Source organism: Xyrauchen texanus, chromosome 8, assembly GCF_025860055.1.
Source record: "Xyrauchen texanus isolate HMW12.3.18 chromosome 8, RBS_HiC_50CHRs, whole genome shotgun sequence".
NCBI lineage: Eukaryota > Metazoa > Chordata > Actinopteri > Cypriniformes > Catostomidae > Xyrauchen > Xyrauchen texanus.
The window spans coordinates 33,564,124-33,584,415 of NC_068283.1; the positions used below are offsets into that span (position 1 = coordinate 33,564,124).

A 20,292-nucleotide genomic window follows, 5' to 3' on the forward strand; every position below is an offset into this window, starting at 1 on the left:
CTGAGCTGTTTTCTCTCTGTCCCAGAACTTTCAGAAAATCTCACACATAACCTTCATTCACAAATGAGAGACAAGAGGGAAAGCGAGAGAAACAAAATAACACTGCTAAATACGGTATATAAGCACTTTACATCTCTAGTCATTTAAAGGCTGTGATTATTGTTCATTCATGTATTCCCCTTCATTAAAGTGTCACCTAGTCAACACAGACAACGAATATCAACAGTACTTTTTAGGTTTTACCAGTAGGACTTTACTCATGCCAATCTTTTAAATTTTTCTTCAGAATGATTTTGCAAAGTAATTACAGTATATATTCAATAGCATATATAACTAAAATATTTTTTACAAATATATTCTTTCATGATCCACTGGCTTTTGGTCAGAAGCAGAAGACAGTCAACCTAGACAATTATTAGAAGACTGAATGTCAACTGTATTATAAGGAATATTCAGCTCTCACTGACCTCCTTGACCGAGGCTGATAGAGAAGATCAGAAAAGTTTGAAAAGTCTTAGCGTTGCCTGTCTACAATGGTTCGAACACTAGACCATTTCAAGAGAACTTCACAACTATTTAAAATATAATTTAATTGTGTGTATTCAGGATACATAAATTGTTAGCTATGAAATTTGGCTTAGCAAGGCAAAAATAGTAGGACAAGTTTTTCAAAAATGTAAAAAAAGCTATTCCCACCACTGTCATTTCCACCACAGTATTCTATTAAATGTAATTTGAACTGTGGTGGAAATGACACTGTGGTTGGCATTTTCATGAAACATGACATCAAATCTCCTGTAATAAACACTGATAATAATAATAATAAAACAAATTATTTACAAGATTTTACTTTCTAATAGTCCACAGTGAGTACCCGAAATTGAAGAAACACTCACTCGTACACATTTTGATCGCCTAATTCAAGACTGATCCAAAACACATCAGTTTATGTCGACTACAGGCTACACTTGGCAAGTACACATCTGCTAAAAGCATATATGAACATAATCCAACCATTATGTTACTCATAGGAAACATTTATTATGGACCAAGGCCAAGATAGGACACATAGAGGGAGAAAGAGACAGTAGTATTTGGTTTTAGCTCATTATATAATATGAAGCTAATCTCAAGCAGCGTAAATTAATCAGTAACAACATCTTGCATTCTGACGTCAAGCTGTGTCGATGCTAGGGATTCCCTAAAGTCTTAATATGATGGCTGGGGGTGCATGAAGGTGTTTCCCCCTCAACAGGCCTCACATCAGTTTGATATGTCATCTTTTTCTGCTGAGTCATGGAAACACTGCAGCACTGCCCTTCAGCTCCCTGCTCAGCCTATGAGAGTCTTCAAGTCCTTTACGGCTTCATGATTTTTCCCTTTCATAAAGTAAAACAGTAATCAGGTGTGTTTTTGCTGTTTACATTGTACGTTCAGAGTGGTTACTTTATGAACAGACTTCTGGAAGGCCCAAAATCTCATCCACATTTAGTGTCCTGACTGAGAGTAAATGTGACAGTATATAGTATTTTTGCTGTGCACAGTGTGCACATTTTCTGTCTGCACATAGATTACCTGGATTACCTCCTACATTTGCCAAAACGTGCAGGATACAATCAGAGCTCAGTGCCTCCCAGACATCCTGTGATGAGTACTGTATCCCATAAATATATACCATCCCATGGGAGTTGACCTTCCATTTCCAGTGTGATGAATAAACTCTAGTAATTACAGCCACAATTTCTTTCAGAAAGCTTTCTTGATTTCTTAAGGCATTTTACACAAAATTGAATTGAAAATGCAATATATCCATATTTCCAAGATGATAACCAAATAGGGGGGCTACTGTTGGGAATATTTAACACCTACTGTTTATATATATATATATATATATATATATATATATATATATATATATATAAACAGTATATATAAACAGTATAATGTATACTCAACAGTATTGTGCAAGTAGTAAGCTGGTATCCCATTCTGAACATAACCACTGTTGATCAGTGCATAATGTGCTTCTGCCATCCTAAAACTTCCTGCCACATCCTCATATCCTCTTAACACCACAAGCAAATGTTTACATGATTAGCTTTCAGACACAATCCATGCAATGTATATCTTATGATATCATAAACACCATATCATAAAATTTCCCATATTTTACATCAAAAACAATATTAAATGTAAGGATGACAAGTTAGAGTTTCATTTGTAATTGTCAACCTAGATGAGATACATCACCTGAACATGGAAGCAAGGTTCTTAGGTTGCCATCATTGAAGTTTAATTCCCAAGTGACAGAGATCCAGAAATGGAGGACTTCTGACATCCCACTTTTGGTCCATTACCACAGAGCTTTTTAGCAAGACAGGTTGCTCTGAGAGACCTCTCTCTACGATTAGTATGCTGCCTTGGATGAAAATACGTATACAGCTATATGACAAGTAACATGACGAACTTAAAAAAAGAGAGAAGTCACAGATGCAGAATAAACAGAAGGCAAAAGAAAAATTGCACATACTTGCATCAACATATTCACAACACATATATAGCCTGGTGTGTTTTAAATTACTTAATGTTAATTCAAAACAAGAATTCAAAAATAATCCATCGGGAAGAGTGAACACCTGTATGGCAGGTGGTTTAGCACACTTTTTCACTGGGGACATACGGCAATGATTACAGCCCATTATCACACATAAATGATGTCAGCGTTTACATGCCTAGAGACATTGTTTCAGGGATAAAAGAGTAATTGATGTTCAGTCTTGCAGTTATGAGACCTATTAATGGATGGAATAACAACATCTCCAGAGAGAGGCATTATATGGACCTATGAGCAGCAAATGAACCCAGGTGCCCTGTTACATAATGACTGAGCCAGTCTAGAAAGTCTAGAGGGATGTTTCTTTGTATAGTTTGTTTCATTTTGAGTGTGAATGCTAAAGCAGATTTTTGTGTCTTAATTGTCTCGAACTATGACAAATGTTGAATATGAATCGTTGTTGTTTATTTTATAAAGCTGTTTAGTGGGGGTGTTATTATATGCGCTAACAACGATTTAATTGAGAATCTTTACTAAATCATGTAATGCCTCATAAAATCTGAAATTTGGTCACAGTCCGACAAATATTTTGGTTTGGTTTTTGATTTTATATATATATACCAGCTAACTGGGCATTGAATTGACTCTTAGTATTCATGCTCTTGGGAAGTCTGAAATAATTGCCCAATGTTTATGCAGTGTACTATATTATATTGTCAGGCACACAGTGTGTATGTGTGTCCATGGTGAAGTCTCTGGCATTTTATGGTAAAACACACTAGTTTGAATGCTCTGTGATAACCACACCAGTAGAAACATTCTGCTCTGTGCCCATTTGAAGAACTGTAACTTTTGAACATTACAATGTAGTGATGGGAACTAGGTTCACTCTGAACAAAAATTAGCAACATATTCTATCATATATTTGCCTTAATACACATGTAAGCACCTTTATGACATTGCAGATTCAGTAACTGTTATATGCGGTCATGAACTAAGAGACTGAACTTTAAACACTCCTATACGGATGAGACGGTAAATATTAATTTGTGTCTTGGCTTACAAAGGCAGATGTGTCATAATGACTCTGATGTTGATGCCCTACCAGTCTGGACCTCATACACCACACTAAATATTTATGGTACATATTACCTGACTTCTTATTCTTGTGAATTGTTTTTTCCATTGCATCTGATTGCTGGTCATAATTATCACTCACATTTGCATTATTATTTGCATCATATAGAGTATTTTATTTATTCATTATTGATCGCAACTTTTAAACAGTTCCACCTTTGTCTACTGTAGTTGTGAAGAGAAGTGCCCTCTACTGCTGGTGAGTACAGTTTACAATCTGTAAGGCTTTCAATAAAAGGAGCCATCAAAAGACACTACTGCACCAAGAAGATTATTTAATGCAAAATAATATTATCAGATTTGAACCATTTTATCACAGCTTTTATGGTATTGAATATGAAGCCTAAAGATATCTCAGATGTTTAAAGGAATATTCCAGGTCCAATACAAGTTAAGCTCAGTCAACAGCATTCATGGCACAAGTCTGATTACCACAAAAGTTTGACTTGTCCCTTCCTTCCTTAAAAAGAAGCAGCAAAGTTTGAAGTTACAGTGAGGCACTGACAATGGCATTGAATGGGGCCAAATTTTGGAGAGTTTAAAATGCAGAAATGTGAAGCTTATAATTTTTATTAATGCACTAACATTAATTCTTCCACTAAAACCTGTGTTAATTGAGCTGTAAAGTCCTTTGAGAGTTTTTACAGTCATTTGAGGGTTAATGGCATTATGTTATCATGGCAATGAAGTTGTAAAATTGGCTATAACTTTAAACAGATAAGGTTTGTGAGTGATTTTATCACAGTAAAACCATGTTAGCATGTATATTGCTCAAGACTTATATATTTTTGAAACAGTGAGTATTTTAGCCTTTGTGGATTGGCCCCATTTACTTCCATTGTAAGTGCCTCTTGTAACCCAGATGTGTGCATTTATAAGTCAAAATTACTTTTTGTAGAACTCAACATTATGCCACAAATGCTGTCATGACAGCAACTGAGCTGAACTAGTATTGAACCCAGAATATTCCTTTATATACTTTACAATTAACACATCTTAGAGAAATAAAAAAAATAAAAAACACAATTGTGCAAATATTTTCAGAAAGTATGCATTTTAACAGGAGACCACAGGAATAAATGTATAATGGGCATCTAAAATGATCAGCCAAATACTTCCAAGTCAGTTAAATCAAAATAAAGTTTCAACTGTCCCCAATAAATCTACATCTACCAATATCTGTCCCCATACTTTTTCACTTGTTCTATAATTCTAATATTACTTTACAGAGTCAATATTTTGACATATACAATATAAATTAAATCACCAATTCAGGTGGAATTTCAAGTTATACTAGACATAGAAAGATATTTCATGAAGAAGAAAATGAATATTCTAGCAGGAAAGCTGGAAATCAAATAAAACTTATTTACTATTCACTTGCCTTCCTTATTACTCTACTTCAGGTTTAGAGTTTACTGGACTTAAGCCTCAAACCATAACATTTGACCTTTCAGTTACGGTAATCATTTATGTCCAAAAACCTCTGTGTGAGCAGAGTGATACAGGAGACAACTGAAGAGCTTAAAATCAAACATTAACTGCAAGAGATGTGGAGAAGACAGAAGATGCCATCTCATCTCCACTCAGATGGTAAATGTGGATCAGAGGTCAATGCATTAGAGGATGATGCACTCTTTACGTTTTCTGGTGATTTTTTCAGGCTTGCCATCTTGAGCCTTAAGGACAGCCGCCATGACCTAAGAGGATTGGAAAAAGGAAAATTATGAATTTGAAAAGAATCAAACAAAATACATTCATACATCCATTTTCTATAGCCACTCGTCTTATGCAGGGTCACGGGAGAGCTTGATCTCTGGAAACACCCTGGACAGGTGGCCACTCCATCAAAAGGATAACACAGACAAACACAAATCACACTTTCACTTATAACTACAGGCAATTTAGAGTCTCCAATTCAGTTAATCTGCATGTCTTTGGACTGTGGGGGAAATCGGAACAACTGGAGGAAACCCACGCGAACATGTGGAAAACATGCAACTCTACACAGAAAGGCCCAGGGTGAGCCGGGACTTGAACGGAGGACCTTCTTGCTGTGAGGCGACAGAGCTTCTCCCCACTGAGCCACTCCCAAACTATATACAGTACAGTGCTGTATAGCAGTGCATGGCAAATATGTAAAATATTCAAAACATTAGCTTTAAAGGTGCTATGTGTGTCTCAGTCACCTCTTAGCTCTTAGTGTATTATACTAAACACTGACTTGGGCACTGCAAGGGTGTTCATCCATGGAGCTTTGTGACACTTATGACTTTTACCTGCGACACAATTACGAGCTTATGCATTACAGAACAGATGGTATTAATCAGCAACATTTGATATTCAAAGATACAGCGTCATTATGAAAGATAAATGACAAAGAAATAAATATATAGGAGTGCATTTTTAACCTCCTTGTTTCTCTTTCACGGTCATTATGGATGAAAGGCATTACACACAACAAATAAAGGCTTCATAGTTTTACACTTGTGTTTGTCTTTTAAGGACTTAAAAGTATTCAGAAGACATGACGACATTTCCAGTTAGAGAACATAGAGTGAATTCCAACTTGAAAGTGAACACCCTTATGCCCTACTCACTCCGAAGGACAGAGCTTTTGACATGGGCACTCTGAAAGGGAGCATGACATTACTGTATAAACTTATCCTTCGAAAACAGTCTTGTGAAAGGGCCCTTTGTGTGAATTTTTTATATAATTTCTTACTTTCGTTTGGAACAACCATTTGAGTGGCGTTCCCTTATCTCAGTGCCCTGTAAGGCTACAGAAATGATGTTTGGAAAACACGTATAGTGAGCAACGATGTTCCCTGGTTTTTACAGTGCATTATGGGCATTTGAAGGGGACGAACGTGGCACTGGAACGATTTTGTGAGTGGCAGCCCTTGATCAGTGCCCAGACTACTGGGCTAGGAGCTGATTGAGACGCACCCTTACCATACGTTCACACCAGAGGCGGCGAGAGCGTCAAATCGACCGGAAGTCATTCATTTTCAATGACAGCCAGCGTCTCTCGGCGGCGAGAAGTGGCGCGGCAAGTCTTGGGCGGCATGGGCGTCAGATGGAAGTTCAAGTGCAGTCAACATTATGGTAATGAGCGGTGACGCAGTTCGGCGGCAACCTATTGGAATATAGAAGTGCTCCGCTCTAGCGAAGTCGAGAACACAACCGTGTAAACTTTGGTTCCCACCAAACAATCGTTCCGAAGATAAAATGGAGAAACGAATTATTGCCGTGACGGGTTTCCCTGTAATATATGACCAAGACCACAGTTATTATTACAAATGTATTTTATTTTGATAACAAACAACTATAAATTTTAATTTCTTTCTGCCATCGATCGATTTCTTATTTTCACATTTTAAAGAGTTCATGAGGATATACGCCACTTGTGATCGGTCGGCAAAAAGTAAATGGTCGACATGTCTGGATGTTTAAATTGCGGCCCCTTTAAATATAGTTCACAAAACAAAGCATTCTGAACAAACGTTGCCACCTATTTCAACTACGTCAGAGCGTCCACGAGCGTCCTTGAGCGTCGAAGGCAGGGCAGCCAGAGCGAATTTTGACGCTCTCGCCGCTTCTGGTGTGAACGTACAGTTACATTCCCCTCTCCAAAAATCCCGCCCTCTAAAGACTTGTCATCAAACTTGAATGTACACAGGCAGTAAGCTTTTCTGTAAAAATTGTGTTAACAGAGCGGTCACAGAGAGACGTGTGAATTCTCAGAGCACAGTTTTCCAATGATATCTATTTGGTAGTGGGGATATTTTATGAGTATTCCAATTAAATAACTTACACCACATTTTAAAAAGGTATTGTTGCATGTTATAAATGTTATTTAACACAAGACACATTAAGTCCAAAGATTAGGCAAGACTTAAACTGACTGACATGGGCTTTACCAAAAACAAAGCCACACTACAACAAAAATGAATACTTTCTAATACTTACATCATCCTCATAAGGGAAACCACCCGTTTCTAACTTTGAGAAGACCAAATGTCCATTGATCTCAATCTCAAAGCTCCCTATAGGAGAGGACAAATAAAGTGTTATTAACCTAGACATTGACCACAGATAGTGTTGTTATCTAACTTTTATACAGCACATGCACTGGTGTAAATTGAGCAGACATGGACAGTCAGAAAGACAGTTTGTACTCAACCTCTCTTGCCCACGAAGCCAGACACCTCCACATCAGGAAACTTCGCGCCTATTTTCCGCTTCAGCTCTTCGAAGCGGGGCGCGTACCCTCATCCGCCACTAATTTAGGACACACGAATTTGAATATTTTTTTTGTTTGTTGTTGTGTAAAATAGGCTAATTTAAAAGTTGTTTCAAATGCATGTAACAAGCTTTTTGGTGAATTTGTTTAAAACCGGTTTCCCCACAACGCATACGCCAACTCTACACCAGAAATAGGCCATGTCTCAAAACCTAGTGTGCTCCCTCCCTGGACAGCATTTTAGTGTATTATTGGGGTAGTTCAAACAGAACGCGTTCTTTCCAAAACGCAGGTAAACACTGATCTATATCTCTCTCTCGCTCTCTATATATATATCAGTGGTTTTAAAGTAGACGACGTTCCATTTTAATCTGACACGGTCAGACGTTATTTGTTGTCGTGTTCGGAGTCAGCTACCTAACATATCAACATTTTGGGCACCTGACACAGACTAGGAATGCGTCTATGATGGCCAAATGTGTTGTTTAACAAGGCTCATGTTTTGAGACAAGGCCATATTTTAATAATTTCCCCCCAAATCAATTAATCCGCATCAAAACATGCTTAAAATAGTCAACACCAATAAAGACACATGAATTAATTTGGCTGCTGCATCTTACCAGTATTCGACTTTTATCTTGACCCCCATGATTCGCGTCTTAGATTCTGACCCGTGAAGGTTACCTGGTTGCTCGAAGAGACTAAACAACAGTGCCGCACCCTCCTCACTTGAGACATCTGTGTCAGGTGCTACACCTGCTCATCTCCACCTGTTTGACGACACGCCTACAGAGATGCAACAATTAAATCGTCAGTGACATTGCAAAAATTTAACCTTTCCACGATTAGGCCCATATCAAAGTAGGCTACATGATGATGGCTGCATGAGAACTATGTATCTTGCTTGAAGTAATATTTAATATTAATAAATAAATGTATTAAAGTTATTGTTAATCCGAAAATGAAAATTCTCTAAGAAGTGATATAATTGTGATCAATATAATATAATATTAAGGCCTTTTTAAATATAAATTATCCTCCCTGTCCAGTAGGGGGTGATATGAACAAAGAATGTGAATCACCAAAAACAATAGAAGAATGTGGAAGTAAAATTGGACATTTATAGTAAAAAAAGGACACATTGCTTCTGATAACATGGATTAATCCAACAAAGTCAGATGGATTACTTTTGTGATGACTTTATGTGCTTTTTGGAGCTTCAACATTTTGGTCACCATTCACTTGCATTGTATGGACCTACTGAGCTGAGATATTCTACTAAAAATCTTAATTTGTGTTCATCAGAATAAAGAAAGTCATAAACATCTGGGATGGCTTGTGGGTGAGTAAATGATGAGAGAATTTTCAAGTCATTTAGATATATCTGACAAAATTTGGCCAGATTTCTGTATGCATATTATTTTAAACATCTTTGAGATCAGGAGAAAACCATAATTCAGAGTGTATTTGCACAATACATGTATTGTTTACGGTCAACAACAAATTGAAGAAAAAAAAAAAATCTTGATCATATTAAACAAGGAGCTAAACATCACTGTCCTTTCATCCACTAGCAATAACTCACACCCCACTGTATTTCTAAATTAAACTAGTTTTGGTTTATGACCCCAATAAAATAACTGCGGACTAAAATCCTCAATTGCAATTTTAGGAGATCGCAATAATTAACATTATTCTTATTTTATTATCATTTAAAATCCTTTTGATAGATCATATTCCAAATAATTTCACATGAACACATAATGTTGCTCCATGCCAAGTTTATAACTATGTACTTTAACAAAATCTGAAGTCAGAACTGATTGAAGGTGCATCCTTTCATTAAATATACAGTATGTGTGTCATAGAAAGTATTCACAAAGACTTCAGTAGTAAGTAGATTCTGCAAAGAGTAAACAAATGTGGTAACTGTGTGGCCATGGCTCAAAGTCACTGAAAAATTAGCTAACACTATAATAAAGACAAAACACACAAAACTACTGCATAAAAATGTTTGCCAGTAGCCTGAGCGTTATGAAATCAGTTTCAGCAGTATATTCCCTACAGTACTTTAAACAAACATTCCAGATATTCACATTTTTTATTAGATGAGATCTCTTCATGCTGAAATGTGGATGGTGGACATAAATGACAAGTAAACACAAGAGGCCCCTTAAAACTTCAAGTCTGATGTGACACCTCCAGAAAGATCTCTGCATATTTCTGCAGGTGAACTGAACATTCCCTTCTTACAGCAACTGTTTATAGTATTTTAGCATTATCATTACACAATTTGCATTTATTCTTTATTACGAACCCCCAAACATGAAAAGGTAACAAATAAATAGAATAAGAGTGACCCCATTAGGCAATGTGACTATCAAAACAGGAACTCACTATACAGATATTAACCTCACTATTGGCTTCCTCCTTAACTTCCCCCCCATCTTTCTCCCCCTGCTTTAAGGCTGCATGGACTGCAGGCCTCATACCGTAATCACCAACTTTAAAGTTACGGTAATCATTTATGTCCAGCAACCAGACAGAAGGAGCAAAGATGAGGTGACGTTTAAGGATCCTGCACCAGACCTCTCTCTTTAGACTCTCTCTATATTTATATAATTTGCTTATTGAGTCTAAGTCTTGCATTTTCATGAAAACAGATCATGTGCAGGAACAGTAAATAAAGTAAAAGTGAAGGGTTATGAGTTGTTAGAGGATGACACATGGAGGCTGGCTCTTGGTGATCTTCTCCACCGGCTCGCCATCATGGGCTCTTTGGATGGCATACATAATCTAGTGGAGGAGAGAAAAGGAGACACAAATTAAGACATACATGCATAAAATCACCTCTAATCATTTCATTATTATTATATTGTTGAAAGAATAGAATTCTATTATCATCACCAGGTAATTTTGGTTTATTCTGAGCAAAATAAATATGTTTTTGTTCTGGTTCAGAAGTTAAATAAAATAAGCAAATAATTTTTTCCCCTGTGTTATGGATGGTTATAAAAAGCATACAGTTAATTAACAGTTAGGTGTAATTTTAATTATCTGCTTCACAGTCAAATCCCAGCAGCATCAAATCTGTATTAATGCATCATATCTAACAATAGTTCAGTGAAGACTTGAAAACAACTGAGAAATGTACTTTTTACCTTTTAGAATGTATTTTTTTCCTTGTATCTGGATTAGCAGTGCATGTACAGTATACGTAGTAATTATACATAGTTGTTCAAAAGGTCTTCATTCAGAGATTGCGACATCCACAACAGGAATTTTCTTTACAAATTACAAAGAAATGTGTGATGCAGCAGTTTCCTTCAGGATCAAAGAACGCGTTTAATTGTTTTCACACAACAAGAAGTAGTGTTGTTCCAAAACTTTTCCCTTTGGCCTTCTGTTTCTTGAAAAAATTATTGAATTTAAAATAACCAGTTATATCTGTTTACCAACATTTAAATAGAACGTTTTCACTCCGGAACAATTGAAAATCACTTTGTTCCTGTTTTCGGTTACGCTCTGTAAAAAATTTGTTCGTTTCCGTTCCTTCAACCTTTTTTAGTCCCTGATCATCACCCTCATTTTTGTTCTAAAACCAAATAACTTTATTTATTCTGCGGAACACAAAAGGAGATGTTAGTAGGAAAGACAGCTTCAGCCACCATTCTGATAATTAAATATTAAATAAATAATTGCAAAATATGTTTGACAGTGTGGCATTCAATGAAATGCTTTTTTTTTTTTTTTTTTATGATCTAGACTAATATTTTTTTAATTTAACTATAACTATATATGAAATAGCTAATAATATTAGCAATGCACTTTCAAACAGTGTACTGTATAATGTGGTATTATAATTTATTGTGTCTTTTTTTTAATTGAAAAACATGGAATACCACATTAATAGAAACACGTTAAAAAGCAATGTAATTACTAACTCTCCACGTAACATACTTGAGTTTGCAGGTATGACGGTGACTGCGGCTGTTAGTCCCAACATTCCACAAAATTAGATGTTAGGCAAAATGTTAGGGACCTTTCACTTTTATTGCATATTTCCCATAAAATTAAAGTGAATTACGAATCATTATGCCTAACATCATCTTTTGTGTTCCACAGAAGAAATTAAGTCATGCAGGTTTGCAACATGTTAATGACAGATTACTCAAATTTCACTTTAAGGGGAGATGGTTTACTCACATCATTCTCATAGGGGAAGCCACTGGTTTCTAGCTTTGAGAAGACCAGTTGTCCATTGATCTCAATCTCAAAGGTCCCTGTGATGGAGGGAGAAAACACACAGTGGCATTTTGTACTGGAAGTGAAAAATGACATCTGTGGGCACATATCACCAGCAATATCCTTATGTTTCATATCTTTCATATATTTTTGCATTAAATTTAAATTCTCTTGCAGATTTATGGCCACTTACCCTGCCGGCCGACAAAGCCAGTCACATCCGCATCAGTGAACTCAGCAGTGACGACCTGCTTGAGCTCCTGAAAGCGGGGCTCATACCCTCATCCACCACTGCAACACACAAGAGTGAAGAGGAGGCGTGAGCTGACAGTACTAGTTAAACTGGTCTTTTCAGCAGGAGTGGGCTAAAGTTACAAGTGACTAAACCCCATGACTACAATTTACCCGATGCCAGGTACTCTCTAATCAAAATATGCCTGTTGTTTATCACATGCTCTGTATCTGTGACTTCCAGCACACTTACTACAGAGACAGTCCCACTGGAGAAATCTCACAGGCACAAGGAGGAGATGAGAAGCGATCCAGTTTATGGATCAATCAGTTTGGGGTTTAAACTTTTGGGTTACCAGCTCAGATCTTTATATTACTAAATTACTAATTCTTATAAAATTTTGTACGAGACTTACATGGCACATTGCTGACTGCCCGTGTAAAAATATAAAGCATAATAAACAAATGTGTGTAACAGGAGCCATCTGGTATGTGATAGCTGTGCGGTATGTGTAAACCTCACTCCCCTGACCTCAAGATGCGCACTAGTGACTGACACTGCTCAGTGTGTCCGCCTCCCATGGCGGAGACCCTGGTTTAAAATCCCACTCGCAGTGGGTCAAGCAGGACCGGTTACAGTGGTGCCGTGACCCGGATGGGAGTGAGGTTTAGGTGGGTGAGTGTAACGTGAGCCAGCTGGTATGTGATAGCTGTGCAGTGCGTGTAACACCTCACTCCACTGGCCTCAAAAGGTGCACCAGCAACTGACAACAGAGGCTGTAGTCTTTAGCCTCCTCATTGCCGGAGAGCCCGGTTCAAATCCCGCTCAGTTTCCCGAACCTCATTACAGATGTTTTGATAGTTACAATAGGGTGACTAGATGTTAGAAGAGGTGTTCCTGGTGTCCTGACAATTCTCTAATTTTTTTTTTTATTTTGCCCTGGTTTCAGCAGGTAAGCTCACTGATTTTTTTTCTTCTTAAATTAAATATCCTCATTATCCTTCTAGCTGTTGTCTCTGGTATCGTTTGCAGAGAGGAGCAGCAATTTCGATGTGTCACACGTTGATTTGACAATACTTTCAATCAGCTGAAATGCATCTGATTACCATGGCAATGACGTCATGCGCTTGCACTCTTTGTTGTCCTGCCAGACAGCGCAAGTTAGAAATGGCCAAATAAAAATGCGTTTTCAACAATGAGCTGAAAGAAGCAGATCCATTTCTTCCTGCGATACGTGAAAATGTAAGCGATGGGTTTTGCTGTCACTGTGAATGTTTATTTCCCCACGAGCACAGAGGTAAATCAGACAATGTCCCATTTAGACAGCTACACTGCACTTTTTACATAGTACAAGCACTCGGATGATGAGAAGTGGGGATTGTATTTTGAATATTAGGTTCCAATGTTGTGAATGTTTTGTTAAAATGAGTACCTGATATGACAAGACAATTCATAATTACACATGCAATGTAAAATTATATGGATAGGATAAGCTACATGGAATCTGACCATTAAAAAAGTTAAAATGTGGTTAAATAGTGGAAAACAACATATAAAATAAAATATACTTTTTCACAAACCATGTATACAGTTAAGAGCAGACGTTTGCACACCCCTTTTAGAATGTATACAAATATACATAATGTATACAAATATATAAGATAAAATATCATATTTACATGTAGTTCTGACCTTCAAAAGCTACATTACAAAACAAAAATTACTCTAATATATGCAAATCATCCTGTTAAAAGTTTGCATCTCTTTGGCTCTTTTGCTGCCTTCTTGAGCATCAGTGAATGTTTGCATCTTTTGTAAAAAAGTTGTGTATGTGTCCATCAATTGTCCTAAGTGTCAAAAGCTGGATGTCAATAACATAAGCCACGGCTGTGAAGAACTCAAATGTGCAGAAGATGCTGGGAAACCAAAGAATGTACAGTATTTGGGGGATTGGACATCTTCACTGCTCAGGACAAAGCAGGGTCATGAACAATTATTACACAAACAGTCAATGATCATTTAGAAAGCAACACACCATATTGAGAATCAATGGAATGTAACCTTTTGAACAGGATCCATTGTGTAAATTCTATTTTGTTTTATGACATATGGAATGTGATACATGCCAAATCTGGTCACCCTAAATAACAAACAGCGTGGCTAGCAACCTATTCGAGCAGGTCAATCTATAACATTCCTGTTAAACATTCTCCCAAAGCAAGATAAAACACATTAAATCATGGATAATTTATATAGATCTCTATGCTACATCACTCACCAATATTCAACTTTTATTTGCACACCCATATTTGCTTAGCCTTCGCTCCGTCTTAGCTGCGTCACTCCGTGCGCTTCACTTCCGTGTCCCCCTGATGCGTCCTTAGAGAGGCCGAGCTTGTCTAACACTAACCTCTTGCGCCCACTATCATCTGGAAGAGGCATTGCGGAAATTACAGGGGAGCACAACAGCCACACGATGGCAGCAGGCGTTAACTTGACTGAAAGTCCGTGCATGAGGTACAGATCTGAAAATTAATTGAATGAAATCTCTCATGACCTTGTTGGTAACACTTATATCGAGGCGATTTTAGAACCAATGCTCGTTTAAATGTTCTACTTGGAAAACTTAGCTGTGAACAAGGCCGTAACCAGGATTTTTCAAATACCGAGGTAAAAAAAACAAACACTTGAGAAATAAGTTTGGATGACAACACATTTATTTTCAATAACAACATGTGCAAACTGTGCACCGTGTGTGTGTGTGTGTGTGTGTGTGTGTGTGTGTGTGTGTGTGTGTGTGTGTGTGTTTTTCCTGTATCTGGGTGTGAACTGTTGAAATGTAACCTATAGGTAGTCGTGGCTTCTTGTGCAACCTCTGAAACGGTGGAGATCCATTTGTAGTGTACACTAAATTATATTATATAATATACTATATTAGTGTGTATGCATCCTCTGAAATGGACTTGGGTTCTCACCACTAACTGTAATTGATAGAAAAATATTTCCATTATCAGTTCAGTTGACTCAACTGTTGATACAACACCTGTAATGCAATGCATACATACAATACATAAAATAATAAAGAATACCTTTGGAACTGGAACTGTGCTTGACTGGTTCAACTCTTATCTCTCAGAAAGGTCCTTTGAGGTAGCCTGGAGAGGGGAGGTATCCAAGCCACATCAGTTACTTACTGGGGTACCTCAGGGATCAGTGCTTGGGCCACTTCTCTTCTCCATATACACAACATCACTGGGACCCATCATCCAGTCACATGGTTTCTCTTACCACTGCTATGCTGATGACATGCAAATCTACTTGTCTTTCCAGCCCAACGACACCACAGTGACTGCTCGAATCGCTGCCTGTCTGGCAGACATCTCAGCCTGGATGAAGGAACACCACCTTCAACTCAACCCAGCCAAGACCGAACTCCTTGTCTTTCCAACCAACGCTGCTGTTGAACACAACATCACCGTGCAGCTGGTTTCAACTACAGTTTCACCTTCCAAAACGCTCAGAAATCTAGGGGTAACCATTGGTGATGAGCTAAATTTCACAGACCACATTTCAAAGACTGCAAGATCATGTAGATTTACACTCTACAATATCAGGAAGATAAGACCCTTCCTCTCTGTACATGCCACACAACTGCTCGTTCAGTTACTTGTCATAACTAGACTGGACTACTGTAACGCTCTCATTGTAGGCCTTCCTGCATGTGCTATTAGGCCTCTCCAAATGATCCAGAATGCAGCAGCACGTCTGGTCTTTAATGAACCTAAGAGAGCACATGTTACACCACTCTTTGTCTCTCTCCACTGGCTGCCGGTTCATGCACGTACTAAATTCAAGGCCCTGATGCTGGCATAAAAAACAGTCACTGGGTCTGCTCCAGCATACCTAAAAACATTTATGCAGAGCTACGTTCCCACCAGAAGCCTGCGGTCGGCTAAGGAACGTCGCCTTGTCGTACCAAAACAAAGAGGCACCAAAACACTTTTCGTACTTTCAGTTTCATCATACCACGGTGGTGGAATGACCTTCCCAACTCAATCCGGGAAGCTAACTCACTCTCTATCTTCAAAAAACGGCTAAAAACACATCTTTTCCAAAAGCACTTAACCGGTCACTAAAAAAAAATATATATATATATAATTTACATATCTTGTTGCACTTAAATCTGTTTTGTATACTATTCTGATGATGGTGAAACTTTGTAATATTGCACTTTTTGTACCACTGTCTCCCTTAAGATAATTCGCTGATGTTTTTCCTCTTTTGTAAGTCGCTTTGGATAAAAGCGTCTGCCAAATGAATAAATGTAAATGTAAATGTTTAGCTTTCAGTTATGAGGTGCCCCTAGGGACATTATTCAGAATTACCATGCACATACATGTACTTTTCCTCTCACATACACATATGAAACCAAATTCATTCACATACTATAGTGAAATGCTCACACACATACAAATGAAATGCTTTTACAAACACAACTGAAACGCTCTCACACACACAACTGAAATGCTCACACACACACACACAACTGAAATGCTCTCACACACACAACTGAAATGCTCACACACATGCAGCTGAAATGCTCTCACACACGCAACTGAAACGCACTCACACACACAACTGAAACGCGCTCTCACACACACAAGTGAAATGCTCTCATACATACAACTAAAATGATTACACTCTCACACACACAACTGAAAAGCATTTCAGTATGTTGTATGCAAGCATTTCAGTATGTTGTATGCAAGCATTTCAGTTGAAACGGAAGCACATTTCAGTTGAAACGGAAGCACATTTCAGTTGAAACGGAAGGTGGTTAAAGTACCCACTCCACTCCAGTTGGTGGCAGTAGTGCACCTCAAGACGAATAACTAGAAGCTGTTGAAAGAAAGCATAGTAGAAAACCGTGCCTTCCACAACATAAGCGACTGTTGACCGTTAGTTCGCCCGCCAATTGCGCTACACCAATGTCTTCCCAACAACAGCAAAGAACATTAGTCGATGCAGCGGGCTTGCTGAACACCATATTGGCTTCAGCGGAGACCATCAGAACACTGTCAAATGCCACAACAATCGGGCAGCAGCCGACCGTTGCAACTCCAAGTGTGGACACGTCGATGGACGATCACCTAGGGTCGCTCTTCCCTTCCCGCCAGCGTAGCAGCGATGCATTGTCAACTGCAGGTCCAAACAAAGAGGATCAGATGAACATACATTGTAGATGAAGTAGGCTGATTCAAAGTCTGCAAAAGTACATGTAGGCCTACTTCCTAGAGTGGATTCTTTGGTTTCTTTCTGATGAAAGGGAAGCCTCCCTTTTGTAACTGCAACTGTTCACTTGACGCTGCCCAGATGGTCCGTTGAGGTCAATATGTTGTTTAGTTCGCTACTTCGGTTAGGCTTCTTTACTGGTGAGCAGGTGGCGACTGGCGAAAGAACTGTTTTGTGCACCCGCGCTTTTTTTCTTTTTTACTTCTTTATCTTCGATTTTATTGTTATTGCCAACCAGCTTAGAGGTGCACTACTGCCACCAACTGGACTGGAGTGGGGACTTTAACCACCTTCCGTTTCAACTGAAATGCTTTTCAGTTGTGTGTGTGTGAGAACATAATAATTTTAGTTGTGTGTGAGAGCGTTTCAGTTGTGTGTGTGAGAGCATTTCAGTTGCGTGTGTGACAGCGTTTCAGTTGTGTGTGTGAGAGCATTTCAGTTGCGTGTGTGAGAGCGTTTCAGTTGTGTGTGTGTGAGAGCGTTTCAGTTGTGTGTGTGAGTGCGTTTCAGTTGCGTGTGTGAGAGCGTTTCGGTTGCGTGTGTGAGAGCGTTTCAGTTGTGTGTGTGAGAGCGTTTCACTTGTGTGTGTGTGAGAGCGTAATAATTTCAGTTGTGTGTGTGAGAGCGTTTCAGTTGTGTGTGTGAGCGCGTTTCAGTTGCGTGTGTGTGAGCGTAATAATTTCAGTTGTGTGTGTGAGCGCGTTTCAGTTGGGTGTGTGAGAGCTTTTCACTTGTGTGTGTGTGAGCATTTCAGTATAGTATGTGAATGAATTTAGTTTCATATGTGTATGTGCATGGTAATTCTGAATAATGTCCCTAGGGGCACCTCATATTCAGTAATTCAGTCTCACCTTTTATCAAAACAAGTAACTATTCTTCTGTGGCCAGAAGCATCCCACCTTTGCAGGACTCTTTTGGGATAACGCAATGCAGGGTTGCGCACAGCTCACATAAACTTCAATTTGAAGTTCAATTTGAAGTTTATGTGAGAGTTTATATGAGCTGTGCGAGACACTGCGTTGCGTTCTTTTATTAGTTTAGGGAACACTCTGCTACAACCGACTATTTTCGTTTTGACATGACAGCGGTATCTGCAAGTACATGTCACGTGACTTTCCGTTGATGCAAGGATAATTGTCTCGTCTGCTATTTTCACTTCCCAATTAAATTACAAAAAAAGAAAAAAATACAGAGGACATGACCTCGGTGTCCTCCATGGTAGTTACGGCCATGGCTGTGAATAGCAAACCGTACACAGGATTAAAGGGATAGTTCACCCAAAAATGAAAATTCTCTCATCATTTACTCACCCTCATGCTCTCCCAGATGTAGGCCTATATGACTTTCTTCTGCAGAAAGCAGATTATGTTTTTAGAAGAATATTTCAGCTCTGTTGGCGCATTCAATGCAAGCGAATGGTGGCCGGAACTTTGAAGTAAAAATCACATAAAGGCAGCACAAAAGTAATACATACAACTCCGGTTCTTTAATCCATACCTTCAGAAGCTATATGATGGGTGTGGGTGAAAAACACATATATATATATATATATATATATATATATATATATATATATATATATATATATATTACATTCTTTGTTCATATGGCCACCTACTGGGCAGGGAGGAGAATTTATATTAAAAAGGACTTACTGATTATACCGATAATAATCATTAATATTGATTACACAAAAAATGTATTGTAACTTGTTCCTCCTACCAACTAGGAAGGCTATCCCAGGCCCTGTGATGAGGGTGACTTTCTAAGGTCCTCTAATGTATATCCTAATCATTGAGCCTGGGGAGGGAGGGCCACCCATTTTGTTCTGGGCTCTGTTAATTTAATCAAAGATCCTGCTTATAACACATATAAAAACTCTTGAATGACTTGCAAAACATTCTTGATGGGGCAAAGACATCAGAAGAATTCCTGATTGCCATGGGATCTCAAATATGGGCCAATCATTTGCTTCTTCGCTGCATGTGTAAAACATGTAGTAACAGGCTAAAGCATTTGACAAATTGGGCCCCAATTGTTGTTAAGATTGAATACAACTGATGGCCCGATGACTCACCCCTGAAGTCATTTTCACAGAATAGTCCACTGATTTGCTTATATAGCCTTTTGTTATAAAGAGCCAGGTGGGTTTTAAATGAGACACAGTGATTTGGAGCCACATTACCATTATGGGCTCATTATAATGATGTCATATAGGACTTTATATTGACAACACACTGCAATGGTTTTGACAGATAAATTGTCTGTCTCACATCAGAGTATAGTTTAAATAAGAGATAAGGACCAACTAGCTGTATCCTGCTTATTTCATGGCTAACTACCAAATACATATCTACCCAATTGCAGGTCAGCTGCTAATTGCGGGGCTGGCGGTTTGATTCCTGGCCCACATGACTCCACTGACCACTGAACCCCAAGTTGCTCCCAATGGTAGGCTAGCGACTTGCATGGCAGATCTGCCACCATTGGTGTATGAATGTGTATGCGAATGGGACACAGTGTAAAGCACTTTGGTAACCTCTAAGGTTAAGTGCAGACCATTTCCATAAATACGTGGCCATGAAA

The 20,292-nt window shown here is 38.4% G+C and overlaps 1 protein-coding gene and 1 pseudogene across 1 annotated transcript; both read right to left on the bottom strand.

Moving 5' to 3' along the window:
* Window positions 1–3,792: 3,792 nt before the first annotated feature.
* On the bottom strand, window positions 3,793–8,717 carry selenow2b (selenoprotein W, 2b). The gene is made up of 4 exons (XM_052132330.1): window positions 8,558–8,717; window positions 7,878–7,975; window positions 7,664–7,740; window positions 3,793–5,391 (listed from the first exon to the last, which is right to left on the bottom strand). Exons 1-4 carry the CDS (start codon window positions 8,584–8,586, stop codon window positions 5,311–5,313), a joined length of 285 nt encoding a protein of 94 aa, XP_051988290.1. The 5' UTR covers window positions 8,587–8,717; the 3' UTR covers window positions 3,793–5,310.
* A 669-nt stretch (window positions 8,718–9,386) lies between these two features.
* Window positions 9,387–14,841, bottom strand: LOC127647840 (migration and invasion enhancer 1-like; annotated as a pseudogene).
* Window positions 14,842–20,292: the final 5,451 nt, after the last annotated feature.